Source organism: Onychomys torridus, chromosome X (assembly GCF_903995425.1).
Source record: "Onychomys torridus chromosome X, mOncTor1.1, whole genome shotgun sequence".
NCBI lineage: Eukaryota > Metazoa > Chordata > Mammalia > Rodentia > Cricetidae > Onychomys > Onychomys torridus.
This window is the reverse complement of record NC_050466.1, coordinates 17,440,794-17,464,193: the sequence shown is the minus strand read 5'-3', so window position 1 is coordinate 17,464,193 and position 23,400 is coordinate 17,440,794. Positions and strand designations below refer to the sequence as shown.

The 23,400-nt window shown below is 45.3% G+C and overlaps 1 protein-coding gene across 1 annotated transcript in view; it reads left to right on the top strand.

Moving 5' to 3' along the window:
* The first annotated feature begins 660 nt into the window (after window positions 1-660).
* Window positions 661-23,400, top strand: part of Kiaa1210 (KIAA1210 ortholog) — a 52,206-nt gene continuing 29,466 nt past the window's right edge. Inside the window, exons 1-4 of the mRNA XM_036174610.1 lie at window positions 661-759; window positions 960-1,038; window positions 11,648-11,801; window positions 15,721-15,847. Of these exons, the coding sequence (XP_036030503.1) occupies window positions 661-759; window positions 960-1,038; window positions 11,648-11,801; window positions 15,721-15,847 (459 nt within the window). The remainder of the gene's footprint in view (window positions 760-959; window positions 1,039-11,647; window positions 11,802-15,720; window positions 15,848-23,400) is intronic.

Here is a 23,400-nt window from a genome sequence, read left to right as displayed (position 1 = left end):
GATACAAATGTTTTAAAAGGGAGAGCAGGAGAGAGAGAGATGCTGTGGGAAGGCTGGCTTCAGGCAGAGCAGTTCTGCTGTGAGGACCAAGCCAGGCGGGTTTGCAGCCCTCGCTGGGACAAGCGCAGAGAAGTTCAAGTGAAGTCATAGAATGAGTGAGTAGAGACAACTCGTGGATTTTGTGCTAACAAGCCTGAGAAGGATGGGGAAGTACCATGAAAGGGTTTGCAGTGAAGGGGAGGGTTATTCATTTTTCTGTGACTGTGGGTTTAGTGAGGAGGGGAGATGTTCCACAGGCCCCACCTGAGGTGAGTGGTTGCTGGTAGTGGTGTCCTATGGGCATTTAGGATCAGTTGAAGGAAGTGAGGCACATATTCCAGAGAACATTTCTGACTGAACTCAGGGGTTAAATTGAATTGCTTCTTGTAGTGACACTGAGTTGCAGGGGTGTCCGAATACTCTTTTTTTTTCTTTGTTCTTCCTTTGTCTTTCATAAGTTTCTCTTTAGAGGTTCTCCTACCACCCGCTATGGTGAGTCAAGGACAAGCTGAGCCTAGGATGGCTGGGCATCATGTGCAACAGGCTCCTTTGCCGGTTGCTCCTGAAGTTCAGACATAGTTTCTTTCCCTCTGTGAGGCATGAGTGCTGGGAAGTACCGCCATGTTGACTAAGACGGCCGGCCGAGAGTGTCACAATGATGCCTCATCCATCACTCCCTGCTACTCCCCCAGCCCTGGGCAAGACATCGTGTATATCCGTGTATTTGCCTCTTCTGGTCATTTCCTATTATTAGGATTACTGTCGTTTCAAGACATGATACCTACCCCTAGTCCCAATTGCATTTGTATGAATCTTCTTGAATAGTTAAAGAATATAAATTAAGGATAAGCAGCAAGGTGAAATGATTTTGTTGTAGCATATATATTAAAGGAATCATCTTTTTCTCTTTTGTTCTGAAGTTTTTTAGTGAGTTTACCATGTCTGAGTCATCAAAGGAAGTGTCCAGCAGCATGGAAGCTTTGGAAGGAACAGAGGAGGGTAAGTCACCTGATAAAACCTCAGGGACCACTGTTAGATTTGCTGTTACCGCCATCAGGAAAAAGAACCAGGCCTAACAGAGAGGAGACCATTAGAGGGAAATAAAGAAAAAAGAGGTCATAAAGGAGAAGTGAGAACTTAAAAATAAGTAATAGGATACACGTGACTCAAAAGCAAAATGGAGGCTACTAGGCATAGGAAGTGGACCAGCAGGAGAAGATGGAGGGATGGAGGAGGGTGGGATGGGAGGGGAAGAGGAACAAGGCCTAAAACCTTTGCACAAGATTCTATTCACTACAGTAAAGGTATTTCTGTTTACTCATAAGTAATAACCAGAACTGAACCACAACATCACGAATTCCATTGAGGTTCCATAGCAGATAGTAATTCAGATTCAAACAAGAGAGTAACTTGAAAAGGGGAAAGAAACAAGAGGCCATCACAGGCATCTAAATTCAGAGTATGAAACATCTCATAAGCACATCCTAGCTTTGAATGTTTGTGAATATGTGGATGTAACTACAAAACATGCAGCCATGATGGGGTGGGGAAGGGGTGTTGAGGAAGGGAGAAGGAGGTACACAGAAAACAGCAGCCATGATGGGGTGGGGAAGGGGTGTTGAGGAAGGGAGGAGGAGGTACACAGAACACAGCAGCCATGATGATTGTCGAAATAGGTGTTGAGGATAGGAGGAGGAGGTACACTGAACACAGCAGCCATGATGGATGTCGAAATAGGTGTTGAGGATAGGAGGAGGAGGTACACTGAACACAGCAGCCATGATGGACAGCAGAAGAAGTGTTGAGGATAGGAGGAGGAGGAACACAGTGCACAGCAGCAATGATGTGGTGGGGAAGGGGTGTTGAGGAAGGGCAGAGGAGGTACACAGAACACAGCAGCCATGATGGGGTGGGGAAGGGGTGTTGTGGAAGACAGGAGGAGGTACACAGAACACAGCAGCCATGATGGATGTCGGAATAGGTGTTGAGGATAGGAGGAGGAGGTACACAGTGCACAGCAGCCATGATGGATGTCGGAATAGGTGTTGAGGATAGGAGGAGGAGGTACACAGTGCACAGCAGCCATGATGGGGTGGGGAAGGGGTGTAGAGGAAGGAAGAAAGAGGTACACAGAGTACAGAAGCCATGGTGGGGAAGGGGTGTTGAGGAAGGGTTGAGGAGGTACACAGAACACAGAAGCCATGATGGGGTGGGGAAGGGGTGTTGAGGAAGGCAGTGGGGGTACACTGAATACAGCAGCCATGATGGGGTGGGGACGGAGTGTTGAGGAAGGGAGGAGGAGGTACACAGAACACAGCAGCCATGACATGGTGGGGAAGGGGTGTTGAGGAAGGCAGGAGGAGGTACACAGAACACAGCAGCCATGTTGGGGTAGGGAATGGTTGTTGAGGAAGGAAGAAGGAGGTACACAGAACACAGCAGCCATGATGGATGTCGGAATAGGTGTTGAGGATAGGAGGAGGAGGTACACAGAACACAGCAGCCATGATGGGGTGGGGAATGGTTGTTGAGGAAGGAAGAAGGAGGTACACAGAACACAGCAGCCATGATGGATGTCGGAATAGGTGTTGAGGATAGGAGGAGGAGGTACACAGTGCACAGCAGCCATGATGGGGTGGGGAAGGGGTGTAGAGGAAGGAAGAAAGAGGTACACAGAGTACAGAAGCCATGGTGGGGAAGGGGTGTTGAGGAAGGGTTGAGGAGGTACACAGAACACAAAAGCCATGATGGGGTGGGGAAGGGGTGTTGAGGAAGGCAGTGGAGGTACACTGATTACAGCAGCCATGATGGGGTGGGGAAGGGGTGTCGTTAAGGGAGGAGGAGGTACACAGAACAGAGCAGCCATGATGGGGTCGGGAAGGAGTGTTGAGGATAGGAGGAGGAGGTACACAAAACACAGCAGCCATGATGGGGTGGGGAATGGTTGTTGAGGAAGGAAGAAGGAGGTACACAGGACACAGCAGCCATGATGGATGTCGGAATAGGTGTTGAGGATAGGAGGAGGAGGTACACAGAACACAGCAGCCATGATGGGGTGGGGAATGGTTGTTGAGGAAGGAAGAAGGAGGTACACAGAACACAGCAGCCATGATGGATGTCGGAAGAGGTGTTGAGGATAGGAGGAGGAGGTACACAGTGCACAGCAGCCATGACATGGTGGGGAAGGGGTGTTGAGGAAGGCAGGAGGAGGTACACAGGACACAGCAGCCATGTTGGGGTGGGGAATGGTTGTTGAGGAAGGAAGAAGGAGGTACACAGAACACAGCAGCCATGATGGATGTCGGAATAGGTGTTGAGGATAGGAGGAGGAGGTACACAGTGCACAGCAGCCATGATGGGGTGGGGAAGGGGTGTAGAGGAAGGAAGAAAGAGGTACACAGAGTACAGAAGCCATGGTGGGGAAGGGGTGTTGAGGAAGGGTTGAGGAGGTACACAGAACACAGAAGCCATGATGGGGTGGGGAAGGGGTGTTGAGGAAGGCAGTGGGGGTACACTGAATACAGCAGCCATGATGGGGTGGGGACGGAGTGTTGAGGAAGGGAGGAGGAGGTACACAGGATACAGCATCCATGATGGATGTCGGAATAGGTGTTGAGGATAGGAGGAGGAGGTACACAGAACACAGCAGCCATGATGGGGTGGGGAATGGTTGTTGAGGAAGGAAGAAGGAGGTACACAGGACACAGCAGCCATGATGGATGTCGGAATAGGTGTTGAGGATAGGAGGAGGAGGTACACAGAACACAGCAGCCATGATGGGGTGGGGAATGGTTGTTGAGGAAGGAAGAAGGAGGTACACAGAACACAGCAGCCATGATGGATGTCGGAATAGGTGTTGAGGATAGGAGGAGGAGGTACACAGTGCACAGCAGCCATGATGGGGTGGGGAAGGGGTGTAGAGGAAGGAAGAAAGAGGTACACAGAGTACAGAAGCCATGGTGGGGAAGGGGTGTTGAGGAAGGCAGTGGGGGTACACTGAATACAGCAGCCATGATGGGGTGGGGACGGAGTGTTGAGGAAGGGAGGAGGAGGTACACAGAACACAGCAGCCATGACATGGTGGGGAAGGGGTGTTGAGGAAGGCAGGAGGAGGTACACAGAACACAGCAGCCATGTTGGGGTGGGGACGGAGTGTTGAGGTTAGGTGGAGGAGGTACACAGAAAACAGCAGCCATGATGGGGTGGGGAAGGGGTGTTGAGGAAGGGAGGAGGAGGTACATAGAACACAGCAGCCATGCTGGGGTGGGGAAGGGTTCTTGAGGACGGAAGAAGGAGGTACACAGAACACAGCAGCCATGATGGATGTCAGAATAGGTGTTGAGGATAGAAGGAGGAGGTACACAGTGCACAGCAGCCATGATGGGGTGGGGAATGGGTATTGAGAAAGGAAGAAGGAGGTACACAGAGTACAGCAGCAATGATGGTGGGGAAGGGATGTTGAAGAAGGGAGGAGGAGGTACACAGATAAGAGCAGCCATGATGGGGTGGGAAAGGGGTGGTGAGGAAGCCAGGAGGAGGTACAGGAACACAATAGCCATGATGGGGTGGGGAAGGGGTGGTGAGGAAGGGAGGAGGAGGTACACAGAACACAGCAGCCATGATGGGCGGTGAAAGGGGTGTAGAGGAAGGGAGGAGGAGATAAAGGGAACAGAGAAGCCATGATGGGCGGGGAAAGGGGTGTAGAGGAAGGGAGGAGGAGATAAAGGGAACAGAGAAGCCGTGATGGGCGGGGAAAGGGGTGTAGAGGAAGGGAGGAAGAGGTACACTGAACACAGAAGCCATGATGGGCAGGGAAAGGGGTGTAGAGGAAGGGAGGAGGAGATAAAGGGAACAGAGAAGCCATGATGGGGTGGGGAAGGGGTGTTGAGGAAGGGAGGAGGAGGTACACAGAACACAGCAGCCATGATGGGGTGGGGAAGGGGTGTTGAGGAAGGGAGGAGGAGGTACACAGAACACAGCAGCCATTATGGCATGGGGAAGGGGTGTTGAGGAAGAAGATGGAGGTACACAGAACACAACAGTTGTGATGGGGTGGGGAGGGTGTGTTGAGGAAGGGAGGAGGAGGTACACAGAACACAGCAGCCATGATGGACGGCAGAAGAGGTGTTGAGTTTAGGAGGAAGAGGTACACAGTGCACAGCATCAATGATGGGGTGGGGAAGGGGTGTTGAGGAAGGGAGAAGGAGGTACACAGAACACAGCAGCCATGACGGGGTGGGGAAGGAGTGGTGACTAAGGCAGAAGGAGGTGCACAGAACACACAAGTCATGACGGGGTGGGGAGGGGGTGTTGAGGAAGGAAGAAGGAGGTACATAGAACACAGCAGCCATGCTGGGGTGGGGAAGGGTTCTTGAGGACGGAAGAAGGAGGTACAGAGAACACAGCAGCCATGACGGGGTGGGGAAGGAGTGTTGAGTAAGGCAGAAGGAGGTACACAGAACAAAGCAGCCATGATGGGGTGGGGAAGGGGTGTTGAGGAAGGGCAGATGAGGTACACAGTGCACAGCAGCCATGACGGGGTGGGGAAGGGGTGTTGAGTAAGGGATGAGGAGGTACACAGAACACAGAAGCCATGATGGGGTGGGGAAGGAGTGTTGAGGAAGGGTGGAGGAGGTACACAGGACACAGCAGCCATGATGGGGTTGTGAAGGGGTGTGAGGAATGGAGGAGGAGGCATACAGAACACAGCAGCCAGGATGTGTGGGGGGATAACTGGTTAGGGAGATGAAATGGGAGGAAAATCAACAAGAGAAGTTCATTTGACAATGCCACAATGAATCCTAATTCTTTGTATGCTAATTAAAATTAAAAATAGTGATTGCCCTGGCACCTGAGTGTGGGATGTTCTCATCTTTGGGAGCCTCTGGTTAGTAAACAGGTGTTACTGCTCTGGGGAAGGGCAGTGGGCTTATGACTTGTTCTCTGGCTTAGCTAGTACTTTCCATGTTCTGGTAGCCTAGCAACAGAACAAATGGCCCCTGACCAGTGACCTTAGAGGACATCTTTCAGTTTCACGACCTGCATGTCTCCCACGTTCTGCATGCCTCCCATGTCTCTTCCCCTTTCCTCCTTCCTGCCCCCTCCCCTCCTATGCTATAGAAGCCTCATGGAGAAAAATAAAAATTGCAGCTTGATCAGAAAAATAAATAAATAAATAAAAATATTGAAATATAAAATAAAATAAATCTCATTTGTAAACCTTCTTCTAATAAGTATTCATTGGCTAAATTGAGGCACCCTCTATGAGTCATAGATGAACCTGAGAGGAATTCATAGAAATAGGAGATAATTCACAAACACTGATTATATTTTCTTTTTTATTATTAGTGTATATTAATTGTGTAAAATAATTTGTTTCATTGTGAAGTTTTTATATATGTTTGTAACTCAATTTTAATATGGTCACCCCATTAACATTTCTTTTCCAAAAGTGAAATTTGACTTTACAGACAGAGCCAAACGTAATAGTCATCGGGTTGTTTTTTCATTGGTTTGCCGAGTTTTCTTCAGTCCTGTATGGCTGAAAAGACTAGGAAACCTGAGAGTAGACTGTCCAGAGTGTTATTATGTACTGCCTAATATTCACGAAATGGATGCGAATGAATGAATGGACGGATGAAAGAATGAAGGAGTGAATTGACTCCTCACCAAAGCAGAGCCAATTCAGCCATCAGCTGACTGAGCCGGATGCCCCCAGGAGAGGGCAGCAGCATGGTCATCTTGATGAAGGCTGGATAGAGGGAAATGCTTTTGTTTTGTTCTCCAGAATTTTCAAAAGATAACATTTTGTTTTAAAAATAACATGGCCATTTGGTGATGGAAGGGAGGTAAAGGTTGTCATTTTGTATTATGCATTTTAAAGCTAAATTCAATTCAGATGGAATGGACTGCCCATGTGCATGATGGATAAGCACACACAGGAAGAAGTAGCAACAATTTCTTCACTGGATTTAGTTGTGATTTCTTCTGCAGATGGCAGGGAGCAGCCTTTAAAAGGGTTGCTTCATATCACGTGATACGTTCACTCGGGTTTTTGTTGAGTAACGATTTTGAAAGTTGCTTGCTGTTTGGAAATTGGTTTGGACACAGAAATCAATGGCTTTGCTTGAGAAAGCCAGATAGCTGTCCGCTGTCAGCGCTGTGTTCGCTGGCGTGTAACAGCGACACCTTGTGGAGACATGAGTTATTGGCCTACAAGTGACAATACTGCTGGGTGTAAAGTTTTTACCCCTACCTGCTTAATTACCCTAGGCAATTGCTATTGGCTTTTGAAAACCAGCATTTTGTGGCTCATCTGCTGGCAATTTAAAAGCAACCATTACAAAAAGAAATCCTGAAAAGGCACATTTATATACTCATATCTGGCAAACATCTTTGATTGTATTAGGATTTCACAAATGTGCCTAGCAACTGCTTACTGTCTGAGGTAGTGCCCTGCTTCCATGCCATGGCTCAGGATCACCGAGCATCCAACACACTATGTTTGCCAGTTTGGTCTTTTTGTGTTGCCCCAAATCCCGGCTAGCAAAGCTATGGAAACCCCATACTCACAGCAGTTAGCCCGCAAAGATACAATGGAAGCATTCCTTATCCTCTAGTGCCTCTAGTGGAAAGAGATATGTATCATTTAAAGTATTTCGAATCCTTCTGGGGAAACAAGTTGTTCTCTTCAAAGAACGCAAAATGGGTGAGAAAAACAGAATCTGTGCATACTGAAATGCTAGTATACGAGTCATCTTGTTAATTTAGGAGGATAAAATGTGTGTGAGTGTGATTTTGTCTATTCAGGTCATGATTATGTTTGGCAAGTTTGGTTTTACAGCCTTATCAGTTTTTTGATTCAGCCATTCTATGTTTGCGGGTTGTGTTACAAATGGAGCTACCAGCTGTTGATGCGACTATCTTGTCTTTGCTGGTTTGTAAGAAGTGGGCTTGCAACTCCGAAATATCTAGCCTTGCTTTCCTGGCACCCTTGCATTCTGGGATTTTGAAGCAAAGGAGGCTCTAGGCCCTATATTTCCAGGCACGGTGAATGTTTCTAAGGTCAGTCATGTTCTTCCTGTTTCAAAAGCAGATGGTAGTGCTTATAATGGCGGAAATGTAGCAGGTTCTTTCCTGCTTACCCCAACTCTTCTGTAACAGCCTGCAGTAGTGATTGGTGTGTTGGAGCTGACTCAGACTGGCTCAGACTTGCTCAAACTGGCTCAAGCCAGTTTCAGAAACTGATTCAAAATGGCCACGGTAGGAGTGTTTGCACTGCACCAATAGGTGAAGAATGTTGTAAATGGAGGCCTTTCTCTATCCCAGCCCACTTCCAAATAATCACTCAGAGGCTTGTATTAATTATAAATGTTTAGCCAATGGCTCAGGCATATTGCTAAATAGCTCTTACATTTAAATTAACACATTTCTATTCATGTATGCATCGCCATGTGGCCCATGACTTACAAGTCCTTTGGCATCTTGTTCCTTGGGCAGCCAGCTTGCATCTCCTCTGACTCCATCCTTCTCCCTGTATCTCCATTTGGCTTTCCTGCCCAGCCTTAGTATTCTGCCTGGCTATAGGCCAAATTAGCTTTTATTATCAACCAATGAGAGCAGCATACATTCAGAGCATACAGAAGGGTCCTCCCACAGCAAGTGTATGCTAGGGCATTTCCTCACAAGGGGCTAACTGTAAAGCTTTTCTAGCACAACACTGCACTTCTGATTCCAGCCATTATAACCGCACCTTGTACACCTTAGTTCCATACTCCCAGCACTCAGAGTAGAGGGGCAGGGAGATGAAGGGTTGGAAGCTAGCTTCATCTATGACGTGAGACCCTGTTGTTTTTTTTTAACTTCACAATTTCCTAGATTTAAGAAATTAGATGATTTTTTTAAAAAGAAAGCCAAGCCTGGGGTGGTGGCACTCACCTGCATACCAGTATTCTTGGTGTCAAGACAAGTGGATCAACAGTTTGAGGCCAGCCTTGGCTACATATCAACACCCTTTAAAAAAAACCCTCACAGTTTCACAGATTTACAAAGTGAAAAGATTAAAAGATTGATGGTGTACGCCTAGAACACCAGCCCTTGGAGGTGGAGGCAGGAGGATGAAGAGTTTGGGGCTAGCTTCATCCACATAGTGAGACCCTGTTTTTTTCCCCTCACAACTTTTGATTTAAGAAATTAGACACTTAAAAAAGAGCACCTGGACTGGGTGGTGGCACAGGCCAGCAATTCCAGCACTCAGTGTGTGGAGACAGGAAGATTTTGAGTTCCAGGCCAACCTGGGCTACAGAATGAGACCTTGGTTTTTAAACTCCCATTTTTTTTAAACTCCCAAACTCCAAAGTTTTAATTTAAAAATTAAAAGACTAAAAGAGAAAGTCTAGGCTGCAGTGGTGGCCTACATCAACTAGGGTGTAGCCAAGCCAGGGGTGGTAGCAAAGGCCTACAATACCAAACTCCAGATGTGGAGGGAGAAAGATGAAGAGGTTGAGGATAGCTTGGGCTATAGAGTAAGACTCAGTGTTTTAACCACCACAGATTCCTAGATTAAAGAAATGAAAAGAAAGGCTAGAGAGATGGCTCAGAGGTTAACACTGACTGCTCTTCTAGAGGTCCTGAGTTCAATTCTCAGCAACCACATGGTGGCTCACAACCATCCGTAATGAGATCTGGTGCCCTCTTGTGGCCTGCAGGCAAACATGCAGGCAGAACACTGTATACATGATAAATAAACAAATCTTGAAGAAAAAAAAGAAATGAAAAGAGTAAAAGCTAAGGCTTGAGCTGGTACTACAGCTTGCTCTACTGGCACTCTGGGCATGGAAGTAAGAGAATCCCAAATGAGAGGGCAGCCTTGGCTGTAGTGCAAATTCTAATTGGTCTTAATAATAAAAACTTGGAGTCAGATATCAGGGTAAATGCTGAAAGATCAGAGAAGCAAAGGAGCCAGCCACTAGAAAGACTTCTTACTGCTACTGAATCCTCAGACCAAAAGAGGCTGAGCTCCTGTTTCCTCCCATTTATATTACTGTCTCCATCTCCCTAGAGCTGGGATTAAAGGCATGAGGCTCTACCACCTGGCTCTGTTTCTCTTTTAGACTGGGTCAATCTCGTGTAGTCCAGGGCGGCCTTGAACTCCTGATCCTCCTGCTTCCTCCTCCCAAGTGCTGGGCTTAAAGGTGTGTGCCACCACTGCCTGGCCTGTACGATTAACGAGTGGCTGTCTCCACACTCTGATCTCCAGGCAAGCATTGTTAGAGCACAAACAAAATATCACCACAAGACCCTGTTGTTTTAATCCCTACACTTCCCTAGACTTAAGCATTTAAAAGGTTAAAAGAGATGGTCAAGCCTGGGGTGGTGGCACAGGCCGCCAATACCAGCCCTGAGGGTGTGGAAAGCAGAGGATGAAATTTAAGGACACCTCTCATTTATACAGAGAGGCTTTTTTAGGAAGGAAACACACACAATTCCCTAGATTTAAGAAATTAAAAGATTAAAAGAGAAGGTCAAGCCTTGGTAGGTGGCATAGGCCTGTAATAAAATCCCTTGAGGTGTGGAGGCAAGAGGATCAAGAGTGTGTAGCCTGCTTAGGCTACATATTGGGACCTTTAAAAACAACTCACAATTTTATAGATTGAAGAAATTTCAAAGTTTAAAAGAGAAGCCAATGCTTAGGTGGTGTTATAGGCCTGCAATACCAATACTTGGGGTGTGGAGTCAGGAGAATTGAAAGTCTGAGGTCTGTTTTTTCACCCCTAGAATATCCTACATTTACAACACTAAAACATTAAAAGACAAAGTCAGGCCTGGTGGTGGCAGAGGCCTGAAATAATGGCACAGGGGGTGCAGAGACAGGGGACAGAGTTTTTGGCCAGCTTGAGCTACCGGATTTTATTTGTTTGTTTGCTTTTTTTTCTTTGCTGTTGTTTTGTTTTGTTTTTATCTTCCACACTTTCTGAGACTTCAATTAAAACACAAGGCCAAACCCAGGTGGTAGCAAAGGGGTGTTACACCAGCCCTCTGGCTGCTCATGCAGGAGGAACCCAAGTTTGAGGCCATCCTGAGCTATGGAATAAGACCTTGTGGTTTTTTTTTTTAAACCCCACAATTTCCTAGATTTGCGCAATTAAAAGAATAAAGATAAGGCCATATTTGGGGGTGAGTATCACAGGCCTGTAATATCAGCATTAGGGAGGTTGAGGCAGGAAGATCATGATTTCAAGGTATATATACATACATACTCTGGGACTTCTCTCCAACAACAACAAAAAATAAAATGCAGATGAGCTTTCTCAGTCATTGAAGTCATTGAAATTGACAAGCAAATGAGTACTTTATGAGTTTGGCCTAAATTGAGGTAGCCTTCAGACCCCAAACTGTGACCTGGGTTGTTCCTTTCCGCAACAGCCCAGACACTTGCTTACTGAATTTCTAAGGGGGTCGCAAACAAACGAATGGTACGGTGGGGACCAGAGGCAAAATCTGCAAGGCACCTGAGAGCACAACTCTCTTCCTGTCACTACAGCTCTGTCTTGCTGCTACCCTCACTTCCTCTACCGCACTCGGCCTTACATCCATTTCTCACTTCCAGGAAAGAAGAAATCCAAGTTTAAAGCCTTTAGGAACTTTTTTGGCAAGAAGAAGAAGAAAGAGCCAGAAGGTGTCCCAGAAGGGAAAGAACAAAAGCCAAGGTTTTCCAGCGGCAGTCTGAAGTCAGTGGCAGCAGTCCAAGTGATGGAGCCCAAGTAAGCCCAGAGGGGGGAAAGGGCCGGGGCTGGAGCTGCATCAAGAACAGGCAGAAGCAGGTAGCATAATCAGACTCCAAGCCTACTGCTCATGAGGAGCTGGTGGTCCATTTCATAAGGTCAGGAAGGCCCACGTCATGCAGAGTTTTGGTCTTTGGGCCTGGTTTGCTTACCTCATCCCTAGGCTGCAGATCTGGAAAAACGGAATCTAGATCTCTAAGTAATAAAACCACAGGAAAAGGAACATTTTAGCATAGGTGAGCTTAAGCATAACATCTTTTGTTGCTTTAAAGCACACAAACAAGCTAGCAGGTTCAATCCATCTTTCATTTCCCCTCAAGACACTGGGTGGTCACAGGTATATGGAGATGGCTGTTTCTCAGCCACTCACTCATGCCCATTCACACTTTTATATGTGGTGTTCCAATTTAAACATCATCTTTCTCTCTCCTTGGGATATCCTGCCTGTGCCTGCAGCTGCCCCTAGACCAATCAGATCTCCCTCTAAGGAAGTCTTCGGTCAATTCTCTGTCTCTGTCTCTGTCTCTGTCTCTCTCTCTTTCTCTCTCTCTCTCTCTCCCTCTCTCTCTGTCTCTGTCTCTCTGTCTGTCTCTCTGTCTGTCTCTGTCTCTGTCTCTCTGTCTCTGTCTCTGTCTCTGTCTCTCTCTCTCTCTCTTCAGAGCTGAGGACTGAACCCAGGGCCTTGTACTTGCTAGGCAAGCGCTCAACCTGAGCTAAACTGAGCTAAATCCCCAACCCCGGTCAATTCTCATGACATTAAACTGCAGACATTTAGAGGTGCCACACAGAGTTCACCATCACTCCTAGCCGTTCTCTGGGGCTCTGCTGTGCAAAGATTCTCCCTAAACACTTCCCATGACGTTATGACATTAAAGTATCTATGGTTCTTTAATGAGTGTACCCAAGATGAGGACTTTCAGATAGCTTTGCCAAGGGGAAGGGTGTTGGACAAAAGGGCTTATTTCATACCTTACAAGCAATGCCATTGTAGGACACTGTCTCAGAGTTCAAAGTAAGACTAGAAGAAGCCTGTCTACACAACAGAGGGGTAGGGGATGGAGAGAATATCTGGTTTACCCTGCATTATTTCTGCAAATTGATAATGGCTATTTCTACAAAAAATGGTACCTTCTCACTCCAAAATGGTCTGTTTACTCTGCTGTATTTGCCACTGTCTTAGAGTTTCTATTGCTATGAAGAGATACCATGATCATGACAACTCTTATAAAGGAAAACATTTAATTGGGGGTGGCTTACAGTTTCAGAGGTTTAGTCCATTAGCATCATGGTGGGACATGGCAGCTTGCAGGCAGACATGATGCCAGAGAAGGAACTGAAAGTTAATGCATCTTGACCCACAGGCAACAGGAAGTGGTCTGAGATACTGTGCTTGGCTTGAGCATATATGAGACCTCAAATCCACCTCCACAGTGACACACTTCCTTCAACAAGGCTGTACCTACTCCAACAAAGCCACACCTCCTAACAGTGCCACTCCCTATGAGCTTATGGGGATCAACTACATTCAAACTACTGCAGCCACACTAAGAAATGTTGAGAGAGACATTAGGGGGGTATTTTTTGCAAGAAGCATAAATTAAATAAAGTATAACTGAAGAGCCTGAAGATCACTCCTGGCCTTTGTCCCTTGCTTAATGTGCTAGGACAAACACCTTAGAGAATGCCATTCAAGTGTTTGGAAGAGAGATCAGCATCTTCAGCCATGTAAACAATCAGTCAGACATAAAACTTATAGCCAGTTGGGTGTGGTAGCACAAGTTGCAATGCCAGTACTCTGGAGGCAGAGGCAGGGTGATCTTCACAAGTTTGAGGCCAGGTTGATCTACATAGCAAGTTCCAGGCTATCCAAGGTTACATGGTGAGATCCTGTCTCATGCAACAAACAAATAAAAAACTAACCTTTTAACACAGTACAACTCTAAGATATACTGGTTTGATATTTCCATGTTGAAGCACAGTAGTATGAAAATAATTGTGTTTCCATAAAAGTAGAAAACACTGCAAGTACAACAAAAGCACTGCAACTCTTATACACTAGTCTGGAATCTGAGCTGAGGCGTTTCAGTGTCCATTGGCACTGTGTGACATGAAGAGTGCAAAGTGCATGTATTGTGGGTTCAGAACCAAGGATGCAACATGCACGAGCATTACCAGAAACACCCCAGATTCACCATGCAGTTGATTTTGAATTAGTTTTCATTCATTGCACATTTCCAGTTATGTAAAACCAAATGGGATTGCAACTCACAGTTAAAAAACAGAACAAAACAGGGCTTTACAGTCACCATTCCAGCATGGATGGAGGAGGGCATCATGAGGCTCTACCCCTAGTTGAGGAGCTACTGGCAGTTGATGGTTACTAGAGAGTGTCAATTTTCTTAAGAGGTGTGGCCTTTGGTAGGTTTCCTATGCCCCAGTGGATGGCCCCACATGGGAAGCACTAATTAGAGACAATTAATTTAAAAAGGGAATGTGAAAAGGAGAAGGAGAAGTAGGAAGTATAGGAGGAGTTGGAGGGTGTACGGGAGTGAATACTATTTGGTTATTGAATCCCAAGTGGTCTGCCCTGAAAATATAATAAGCAACAGTGAATGCACTCAGCAGGCTATGCTTATATATTTATGTATATATGTAACAGTAATTACATAAAAAGGTCCTGAATTTGAGAAGGAGGGAGGGGCATCTAGGAGGGGTTAGAGGGAAGAAGGGAGGGGGTGGGAGAAATGACATAATTACGTTTATGTGACTTCACCCAGCAACTGATGGAAACAGATGCAGAGACCCACAGCCAAACATTAGACAGAGCTCAGGGAATCCTGCAGAAGAGGAGGAGGAAGGATTGTAGGAGCCAGTGGGGTCAAGGGCACCACACAAAAACTCATAGAACCATCTAACCTGGAGTTATAGGGCTCACACAGACTGAACGAATGACCAGGGAACCTGCATGGGACTGACCTAGGCCCTCTGTGCATATGTAACAGTTGTATTACTTGGGCTTTGTGTGAGACTCCTAATAGTGAGAGCAGACGCTGTCTCTGACTCTGTTGCCTGCTTTTGGGACCTATTATTCCTTCCAGATTGCCTCATACCGCCTTACTCTCACTGCAACTTGACATCCTACAGCTGGCTGATATCCATGGGAGGCCCCCCTTTTTTGAAGAGAATCAGAGGAGGAGTGGGGAAGGTGGAGGTGAAGGGGGAGAAACTAGGAGGAGAGGAGGGAGGGGAAACTTTGGTTGGAATGTAAAAAAAAAGGAAGAAGAAGGAGGAGGAGGAGGAGGAGGAGGAGGAGGAGGAGAAGAAGAAGAAGAAGAAGAAGAAGAAGAAGAAGAAGAAGAAGAAGAAGAAGAAGAAGAAGAAGAAGAAGAAGAAGAAATCTTCAGGAAATTCTGTCACCAAAGAGGCCACCTCCAGAGAAGTCTATCTATCCTTTATTTTGTGTGTGGATACTTAGGACTATTCCACATAAATATAATGCTGAGAGTTCTACATCTTGACTTGTAGGCAACAGGAAGTGAACACTGGGCATAGCTTGAGCAAAGGAGACCTCAAAAGCCCATGCTTCCTCCAACAAGGCCATACCTACTCTAATAAGGCCATACTTCCTAATAGTGCCACTCCCTTTGGGGGCCACTTGGTTTGAAACCACCTTATGTATGTATGTATGTATATATGTATGTATGTATGTATGTATGTATGTATGTACTATGTGTATATACATTCTCACTCCACATCTCATAGACTGATTTCTGTTTCAGCACATGTGCATCTCCGCCCTGCTTCCGAGCTGTCTCTGGTATCTATATCAAGAAAATACCTTGTCCTTTGAGTCTTAATCCATTGGATTGCTTTGAAAAGACTTTTCCTTTCCATGTAGGCCTAAGAGCAGCATGGGAGCCAAGGCCATATCCCACGATAGTGTCTTCTGTTTGGAGCCTGAGCCTGAAGCATCAGGAAGCAAACTGTGCTCTTCTCCAGATCCCCAGAGAGGCAGATCACAGAAGGTAACAATGAACTTGACCTCAGTCCAATTAGACACTGTTCTATCTGACCCCTCCTCATAGGAGGGAGGGATTTGATCCTGATTATCAGCTAATTCTATTCACAGCAATATCTTAAACATAAAATAATACAATATGTAAATAGGTGTGTAACTATGTAACGTGGCCAACACAGTGTTGACTGCTGTTAGTGTACTTACTTGACACACTGCTGTGGATATCGCTCTATATAAATAAAATGCTGTTTGGCCACTGGCCAAGCAGGAAGTATAGGCGGGACAAGAGAGAAGAGAATTCTGGAAAGTGGAAGGCTGGGGGAGGAGAGACACTGCCAGCCGCCGCCATGACAAGAAAGAAATAAGGTACTGGTAAGCTATGAGCATGTGGCAAAGTATAGATGAATAGAAATGGGCTAAATATAAGAATAAGAGCTAGACAATGGTAGGCCTGAGCTAATGGCCAAGCAGTTTAAATAATATAAATGTCTGTGTGTTTATTTTACAAGTGGGTTGTTGGACTAACAGGGCTTGGTGGCACCTGGAGAGAAGGTCTCCAACTACAACACACTCTAAGGATACCATCATTATTGTGATAGTGGAGAGTTCACAATTTCTGTGCTAGCATACCAATCTCCAAGCTTCTCTCTCTCTCCCACAGAGATCTCTTATCCCCAGATCTCTGTCTAAAGTCACAGGAACTGATGTCATTGGAGCTTCAAGTGGATCTGTGGGCTATTATGAACCCAAAAGTGAACTCTTGGTCTCAGGTTTCAAGATTTCTGAGGTAATACCATGGAAATGTGTGGCTCATGGGCAGCTAAGCCAGAGAAATTGTCTTAGTCAGGGTTTCTATTGTTGTGAAGAGACACCATGACTATGGAAAGTCTTATAAAGAAAAACATTTAATTAGGGCTGGCTTACAGCTTTAGTCCATTATTGTCATGGAGGACAAACATGATGCTAGAGAAGGAGATGAGAATTCTACATCTTGGTCTGCAGGCAGCAGAAGAAGAATGTGTGCCACACTGGGCATAGTTTGAGCGTATCAGATCTCAAAGCCTGTCCCCATAGTGACACACTTCTTCCAACAAGGCCACATATACTCTAACAAGGCCATACCTCCTAATACTGCCACTCCTTGTGTGCCTATGAGGGCCATTTTCATTCAAACCACCACATTCTACTCCGTGGCCTCCATACACTTGTGGCTTTGTCATAGTCCAACTTTAAAAGTCCCCGTAGTCTCTTGCAGTATCAGCACTGTTTAAAAGTCCAAAGTTCAAAGTCTCTGCTGAGATTCATGCAATCTATTAACTATAATCCTTTGTAAAATCAAAATGAAAAAGCAGACCACATACTTTCAATGTATAATGGCACAGGGCATACAGTTTCAAAACATAGGCAATGGAACATATATGAGTAAATACTGGACCAAAGCAAGACCAAAAACTAGTTGGGCAAACTCCAAACTCTGCATCTCCATGTCTGATGTCCAAGTGCTCTTCAGATCTGCAACTCTTTTCAGCTTTGTTGACTACAACGTGTTTCTTTCTTTTGGGCTGTTTCCACTCCCTGTTAGCATCTCTGCTTGGCAGGTATCCTGTGGCTCTGGCATCTCCAAGATTTGGAGGTTTCCAAGGCAATCCAGGTTTCACCTTCATAGCCTCACACAATGGCCTCTCTAGGCCTCTATGCAGGGATACCCTGCCACACACCTGGCCTCAGCAGCTTTCTTTAGTTGTGGAGGGAGATTACATAACCCCCTTCTTCTATTCTTGACCCTAAAGCCAGAACAATTTGGCTGAAGCTGCCAAGTTCTGCTACTTGCTGGGGCTGGAACATGGCACCATTGTTCAAATACATTTTCATCAGCTTTCTGTTTTCAATGGTTTCCTTCACAGCCTACACTTGGCTGTCCTGGAAGTAGCTCTGTAGACCAGGCTGGCCTCAGACTCAGAGATCTGCCAGCCTCTTCCTTCCCAGTGCTGTGATTAAAGGTATTACCCCCATATCTGGCTCTAAACTTTTAATTCCTTTTTGCAAATTGGAAACTTAGCTGGGTGGGGTCTTCCTCTGAGGTCACCAGTCCCTTTATTCCACTCAGCATCAGGCTTTTCTTCAATCTATTTATACTTCTTGGTGCCCCTTTTCTCCTCCAACTGTACATTTTGTATTTTTCCTTGTCAGCTTGCTTATTTTCAATATAGATCTGCATAAGGCTGGCCACTAATAACTATGCAACACAGTCAATGCTAGGTTGTCTGAAAATATCCTCTGCCAAAGCTATTAATCCATAATTTTTTTTTAGAGACAGGGTTTCTCTGTGTAGCTTTGCGCCTTTCCTGGATCTCATTTTGTAGCCCAGGCTGGCCTCAAACTCACAGAGATCCTCCTGGCTCTGCTTCCCAAGTGCTGGGATTAAAGGCAGATTTTTTTTGTACAAGGGCAGAAAACAGCCACATTCTTCACCAAAATAGCAAAAGAATGATCTCTAGGCAACATACTAACATTCTACTCTTCTGGAACTTCTTGAGCCAGGCCCCACAGTTCAAATCACCCTCAGCACCACTGTCTTTCATGCTCCTACTAATATGGCCCATTAAAGCCCATTTAAAGCATTCAGATACTTTTTAAATTCAGAGTATCAAAGCCCACATTCCTCCAAACAAAAACATTGTCAGGCCTATCACAACAACACCCCAGTTCTTGGTACCAACCTCTGTCTTAGGGTTTCTATTGCTGTGAAGAGACACCATGATCATGACAACTCTTACAAGGGAGGTTTAGTCCATTGTCAACATGGCAGCATGCAGGCTAATAGGGAACCAGAGAGGGAATTGAGAGTGAAACATCTGGATTGACAGGCAGCAGGAAGAGAGAGTGACACTGGGCCTGTCTTGAGCATCTGAAACCTCAAAGCCTATCCCCAATGACATACTTCCTCCAACAAGGCTATACCTATTCCAATGAGGCCATACCTCCTAGTAGTGCTACTCCATATGAGCCTTTGGAGGCCATTTTTAATCAAATCACTACACAGATCTATGCTTGAATTCTTGCCCTGAAACTTAATGGCTGTGGCTGTAGGACCACAGCCTTCCTCTGAGCCTTTCTTTCCTCATCTACATTGTAGAGTATTAATAGCTCCCTCAAAAATTTGCTTATGGAGATTGTGTGAAGACTCTGAAAGGTTAAAGAAGTCATTCAAGGGATTAGAGAAATGTCTCAGTGGTTAAAAGCACTGAATGCTCTTCTGTTTGTACAGTGAAGCACTGCCCCTAGTAGGCAGCAGGTAACTGCTACGTACCTGCCCACCACCCGGGTCGTGGCCAAGACAGGGAACCCTTAAGACCTGGGATGAGATGTGCTCATTCTCTCTTGGCTACCTTGTGATCTTGGATGCTGGATTCTGGATGCTGGTGCTGTGTATCAAGGCAGCTCTCCAGAGAACCACATTGGACCAAGCCCTCCCCCCCATGGGGGGTTTGGGGGCAGGTACCTAGCAGTTACCTGCTGCCTACTAGGGGCAGTGCTTCAGGGTACAGACAACCACCCCTACACAGAGGACCCAAGTTTTATTTCCAGCACCCCATGATAGCTTGCAATCATCTATAACTCCAGTTCCAGGGGATCCAATACCTTCCTCTGGCCTCCATGGGCATCTGGGACAGGGTGCACATGCAGGCAAAATGCTCACATACATAAAATGAATGTAAATACCACTAATAAATATTTTTAAAAGAAATGATTCAGGACCACCCAGCTAGTACATTCTTGACTTAGAAATTTGTTCATGTGTGTTAACCTCAAAATCCATGGGCTTCCTCTACCCCTCTTCCTAAGATTATCTAATTCTTCATATCTGCCCAGATATGGCAGCTCTCTTATGGTCCCAACAAAATGTATCATTTACATAGGACAGCCCCTTACCTCCAGCTAACCCTAAACTTATAAGATACATCCATTCTTCAGCCAGACACTTCTAGAACTCTGACCCAGGAGTGCCTTCATGGAGCTGGTGTAAATGCCAGGGTATCAGTTTTTTAGCAACTTGTCTCTCATTTACTGGTGGGTTTCTGCCTGAGCATCCCTGTGAAACTGGAGAAGCCACACAAGGATACCATTCCCCACTGGAAAGCTGTTTTCTTTTGTTTTCATTGATTTGAGTTTATTTCTGACACATCTGTTTGAGGTTTCGGGTGACTGACTCTGGTTTATGAAGTGTGTGCAAGTTCTGCTGGCTGCATTAATCTTTAAGGGTGGGAAGACAGCACTGAGCTATTCAGAGGAGGGCATAGCTCTGTGGTGGCAGTCCCTGGTGCCACTGGACTGTTGCCTTATTGCAGCACATTAGGGAAAGCATATTCTCCTGTACTTTCCAATACTCAGCCTGAAATAGCAACACCAGCTTTTGCATGCCCATAGTCACACCCTCTACCCCCTCATGGCCATTCCAAGTGTCACAGATTGTTTTTTACAATTGGAATGATGCAGCCTAGTTCCTAGTCTCTGTACTCTTTCCCTCGTCTCTTAGTCTCCGCAACAGAGAAACTTCTGTAGTAGAGTTTCAGACAGTAACTGTACAGATATTCAGGCAAAAACAAGAGTTACTTTTTGAGAGGATTGCAAGGAAGTATTCTAGGGGATTTATTTCTCATGATGAAGGGGATGGGAAAAACCACAAGAGTTCAAAGGCAAGTTTTCTTAAACAACCAGTGTGGGCCTATGTCTCATACACTGATTGGGCATACCTGATCCTTTAGGTCTCCTCCTGTGAACCATGCCCAGGGACAACAGAGGGTGCTGCATTAGTTTTGTTTGTTTTCTGTTGCTGTGATAAAGGCAATGACCAAAAGCAACTTGGGGAGGAAAGGGTTTATTTCATCTTACACTTGCAGGCGAACAATCAATCACGGAAGGAAGTCAGGACAGGAACTCAAGGCAGGAACACGGGAGCAGAAACATGGGGGCAGGAACATGGGGGAAAGAACATGGGGGCAGGAACATGGGGGAAGGAACTGAAGCAGAGGACAGGGAGGAATATTGGTTACCACCTAGTTCCCCATGGCTTACTCAGCCTGCTTTCTTATACCACTCAGGACCACCTGCCCAGGGATGACACCACCCACAATGGGCTGGGCCCTCCTCTATCAAATAGTGATCAAGAAAATTCCCCATAGAGTTGTCTACAGGCAATCTGATGATGCATTTTCTCAATTGAGTTTTCTCTTTCCAGATAACTCTGACTTGTGTCAAGTTGGTGGATGGCAGGGGCAAGCTAACCAGAATAGGTGATAATATGTTGTAAATGACTATTTTAACCTCTGGGTAGAAAACTCCCTTCAAGTGCCAAGATGACAGTACTACATGAAGGTTAATTGATAGCAAGGGTCCCAGACGCCAGACAGGGTAGCTGGCACTTTCCTGTAATATAAGCATTTATGGTGCTGAGGCAGGAGGACCTTAAGTTCAAGACTTGTTTCTTCTCCATAGTGAATTCCAGATTCATACATACATACGCAAAACCAAATGAATCAAGGCTCCTTACATTCAGTGTTCCATAGATCCTGATGGAGATATAGAATTGTCCAGTGCCTGCATCCCTTGAAGAGTTTTGGTTCATTTTTAAATTTAAAATATATATATATATATATATATATATATATATATATATATATATATATATATATATATATATATGTGTGGGGGTGGGTGGGTGTATGTGCACATGAGTGCAGGTTGCCACAGAGGTCAGAGGTGTTGAGTTCCTTTGGAACTGGATTTACAGGCTATTGTGAGCTGCCTGATGTGGATCCTCTGCAAGAGTAGTACATGCTCCTAATCACTGAGCAATCCTTCCAGCCCCAGTACAGGGTTCTTAGTGGATCATAAATGACCTTCATAGCATCTAAACATTGGGAGGGAGGAAATCCAGGTATTCACTTGTGTCTGAAATGCTAAGATGGAGCCAATTTTATTCCTTTTCAGACCTTCACCTGATGCCCTCTCTGATGTGTTGGGAACATGTGTGCTTAGATGAGGCTTTCTTTATTTGATTACAAACAGTTAAGATATGATGGTGTATTATTAGCACCGTCCTACTTAGAATTCATCATTTTAAAAATCCTGTGAAAAGCACCTTTCTTACCACTCTCAGGCCCAACTCTCATTCTTCAGTTCTTCGTAAGGGAGCAATAGACCATTGGCTCTGATTGTTGCCTTTCTGCTTCCTAATCATGGCCTTCAGTATGGGACCTCCATCCCCAGCACTTATTACTCATGAGGAAACAAGAGTGCATAGTGGTTAAGGACACAAGCTATCAATTTGGCAAGATATTTCAAATACTTGCCTTGCAACTGGTAGAATTATGACCAGTTACATCATCTCTCAAATCTCATTTTCCCCATCTAGATAATGGAGGTCATTACTAATAAACATTGTGAGAACAGTGCTGTTTAAATGAGATACATCTGTGGCGATTTCTCACTGCCTGGCATTTTATACTCCATTAGTAAAAGGTATTTGTCATTGTAATAATTATCACTAGACCTGGACTTAGGGATGGTTGACTGTAGCAACAGTTGATTCAGGCTCAGTCCTTAAGTTCCCAGTAGAGACTGGTAGCAATAAGGGAGCGCTAGAAAGCCTGGCCAGGAGTTATCCAGGAGCAAAACCTTGGCAAACCTCCACTGTGCCCATTTTTCTTTGGCTAGTGTCTGGAGGCTCTATGTCTTGAGCTATGCAGCACCTTAGACAGAAGCAAGCAGTGTTAGCTCTGGAGAAGAAATAACCTCATTTCATGAATTATTGCAGGCCCATTTCATAGGATTGGCTATGGCAAACTGTAGATAATACAGTCTTGCTGAGCACAAATCTCTAGATTTTTCTTCAACATTCCCAGAAAAATCAACCCTAATGATATGAAGACAAGAAATGAATGTTGTCAAGATCTGGCTCAGACAATTCTTGGAGCAAGAGGACTAGAGATTGTAATGTGGAAGCCAATCTCAGATCAAATCTCAAGATTTCGCTTCCGTAAGCACTAGGCTCCAAAGACATGGCCAAAATTCAAAGAAAGATCGGAATGAAACGAGATTTTTTTTTTCTAGATAGAATCCAGAATGGGCTAAAACCAAGACTCCTGCTTTAATCAAATAAGAAATTAGAAGTTTCTGACTTTGGGGATTGACAAAACTGTGCAGAAACCCAGAGGCAAAACCAAGACTGTTGGCTTTTGATTTGAGTAGGTATTAGACATGAAGGCAAGGAGGCAGGAGATTACTTCCTGAGCCTATTTTTCAGTTGTTATTTTATATACATACATATACATTCATATGTAAAGGCATACATACATACATACACACACACACACACACACACACACACACATATTCAACGTGTGTGTGCACACATTCAAGGCACATTTGTAGAAGTTAGAGGACAAACTCACAACCTCAGATGTTTATTCTTGCCTTTCAACCTCCTTTGTTTCAGACAGTGTCTCTTTGCTGTTTTTCTATTGTATACATCGGGCTATCTGGCCTGCAACTTTCCAG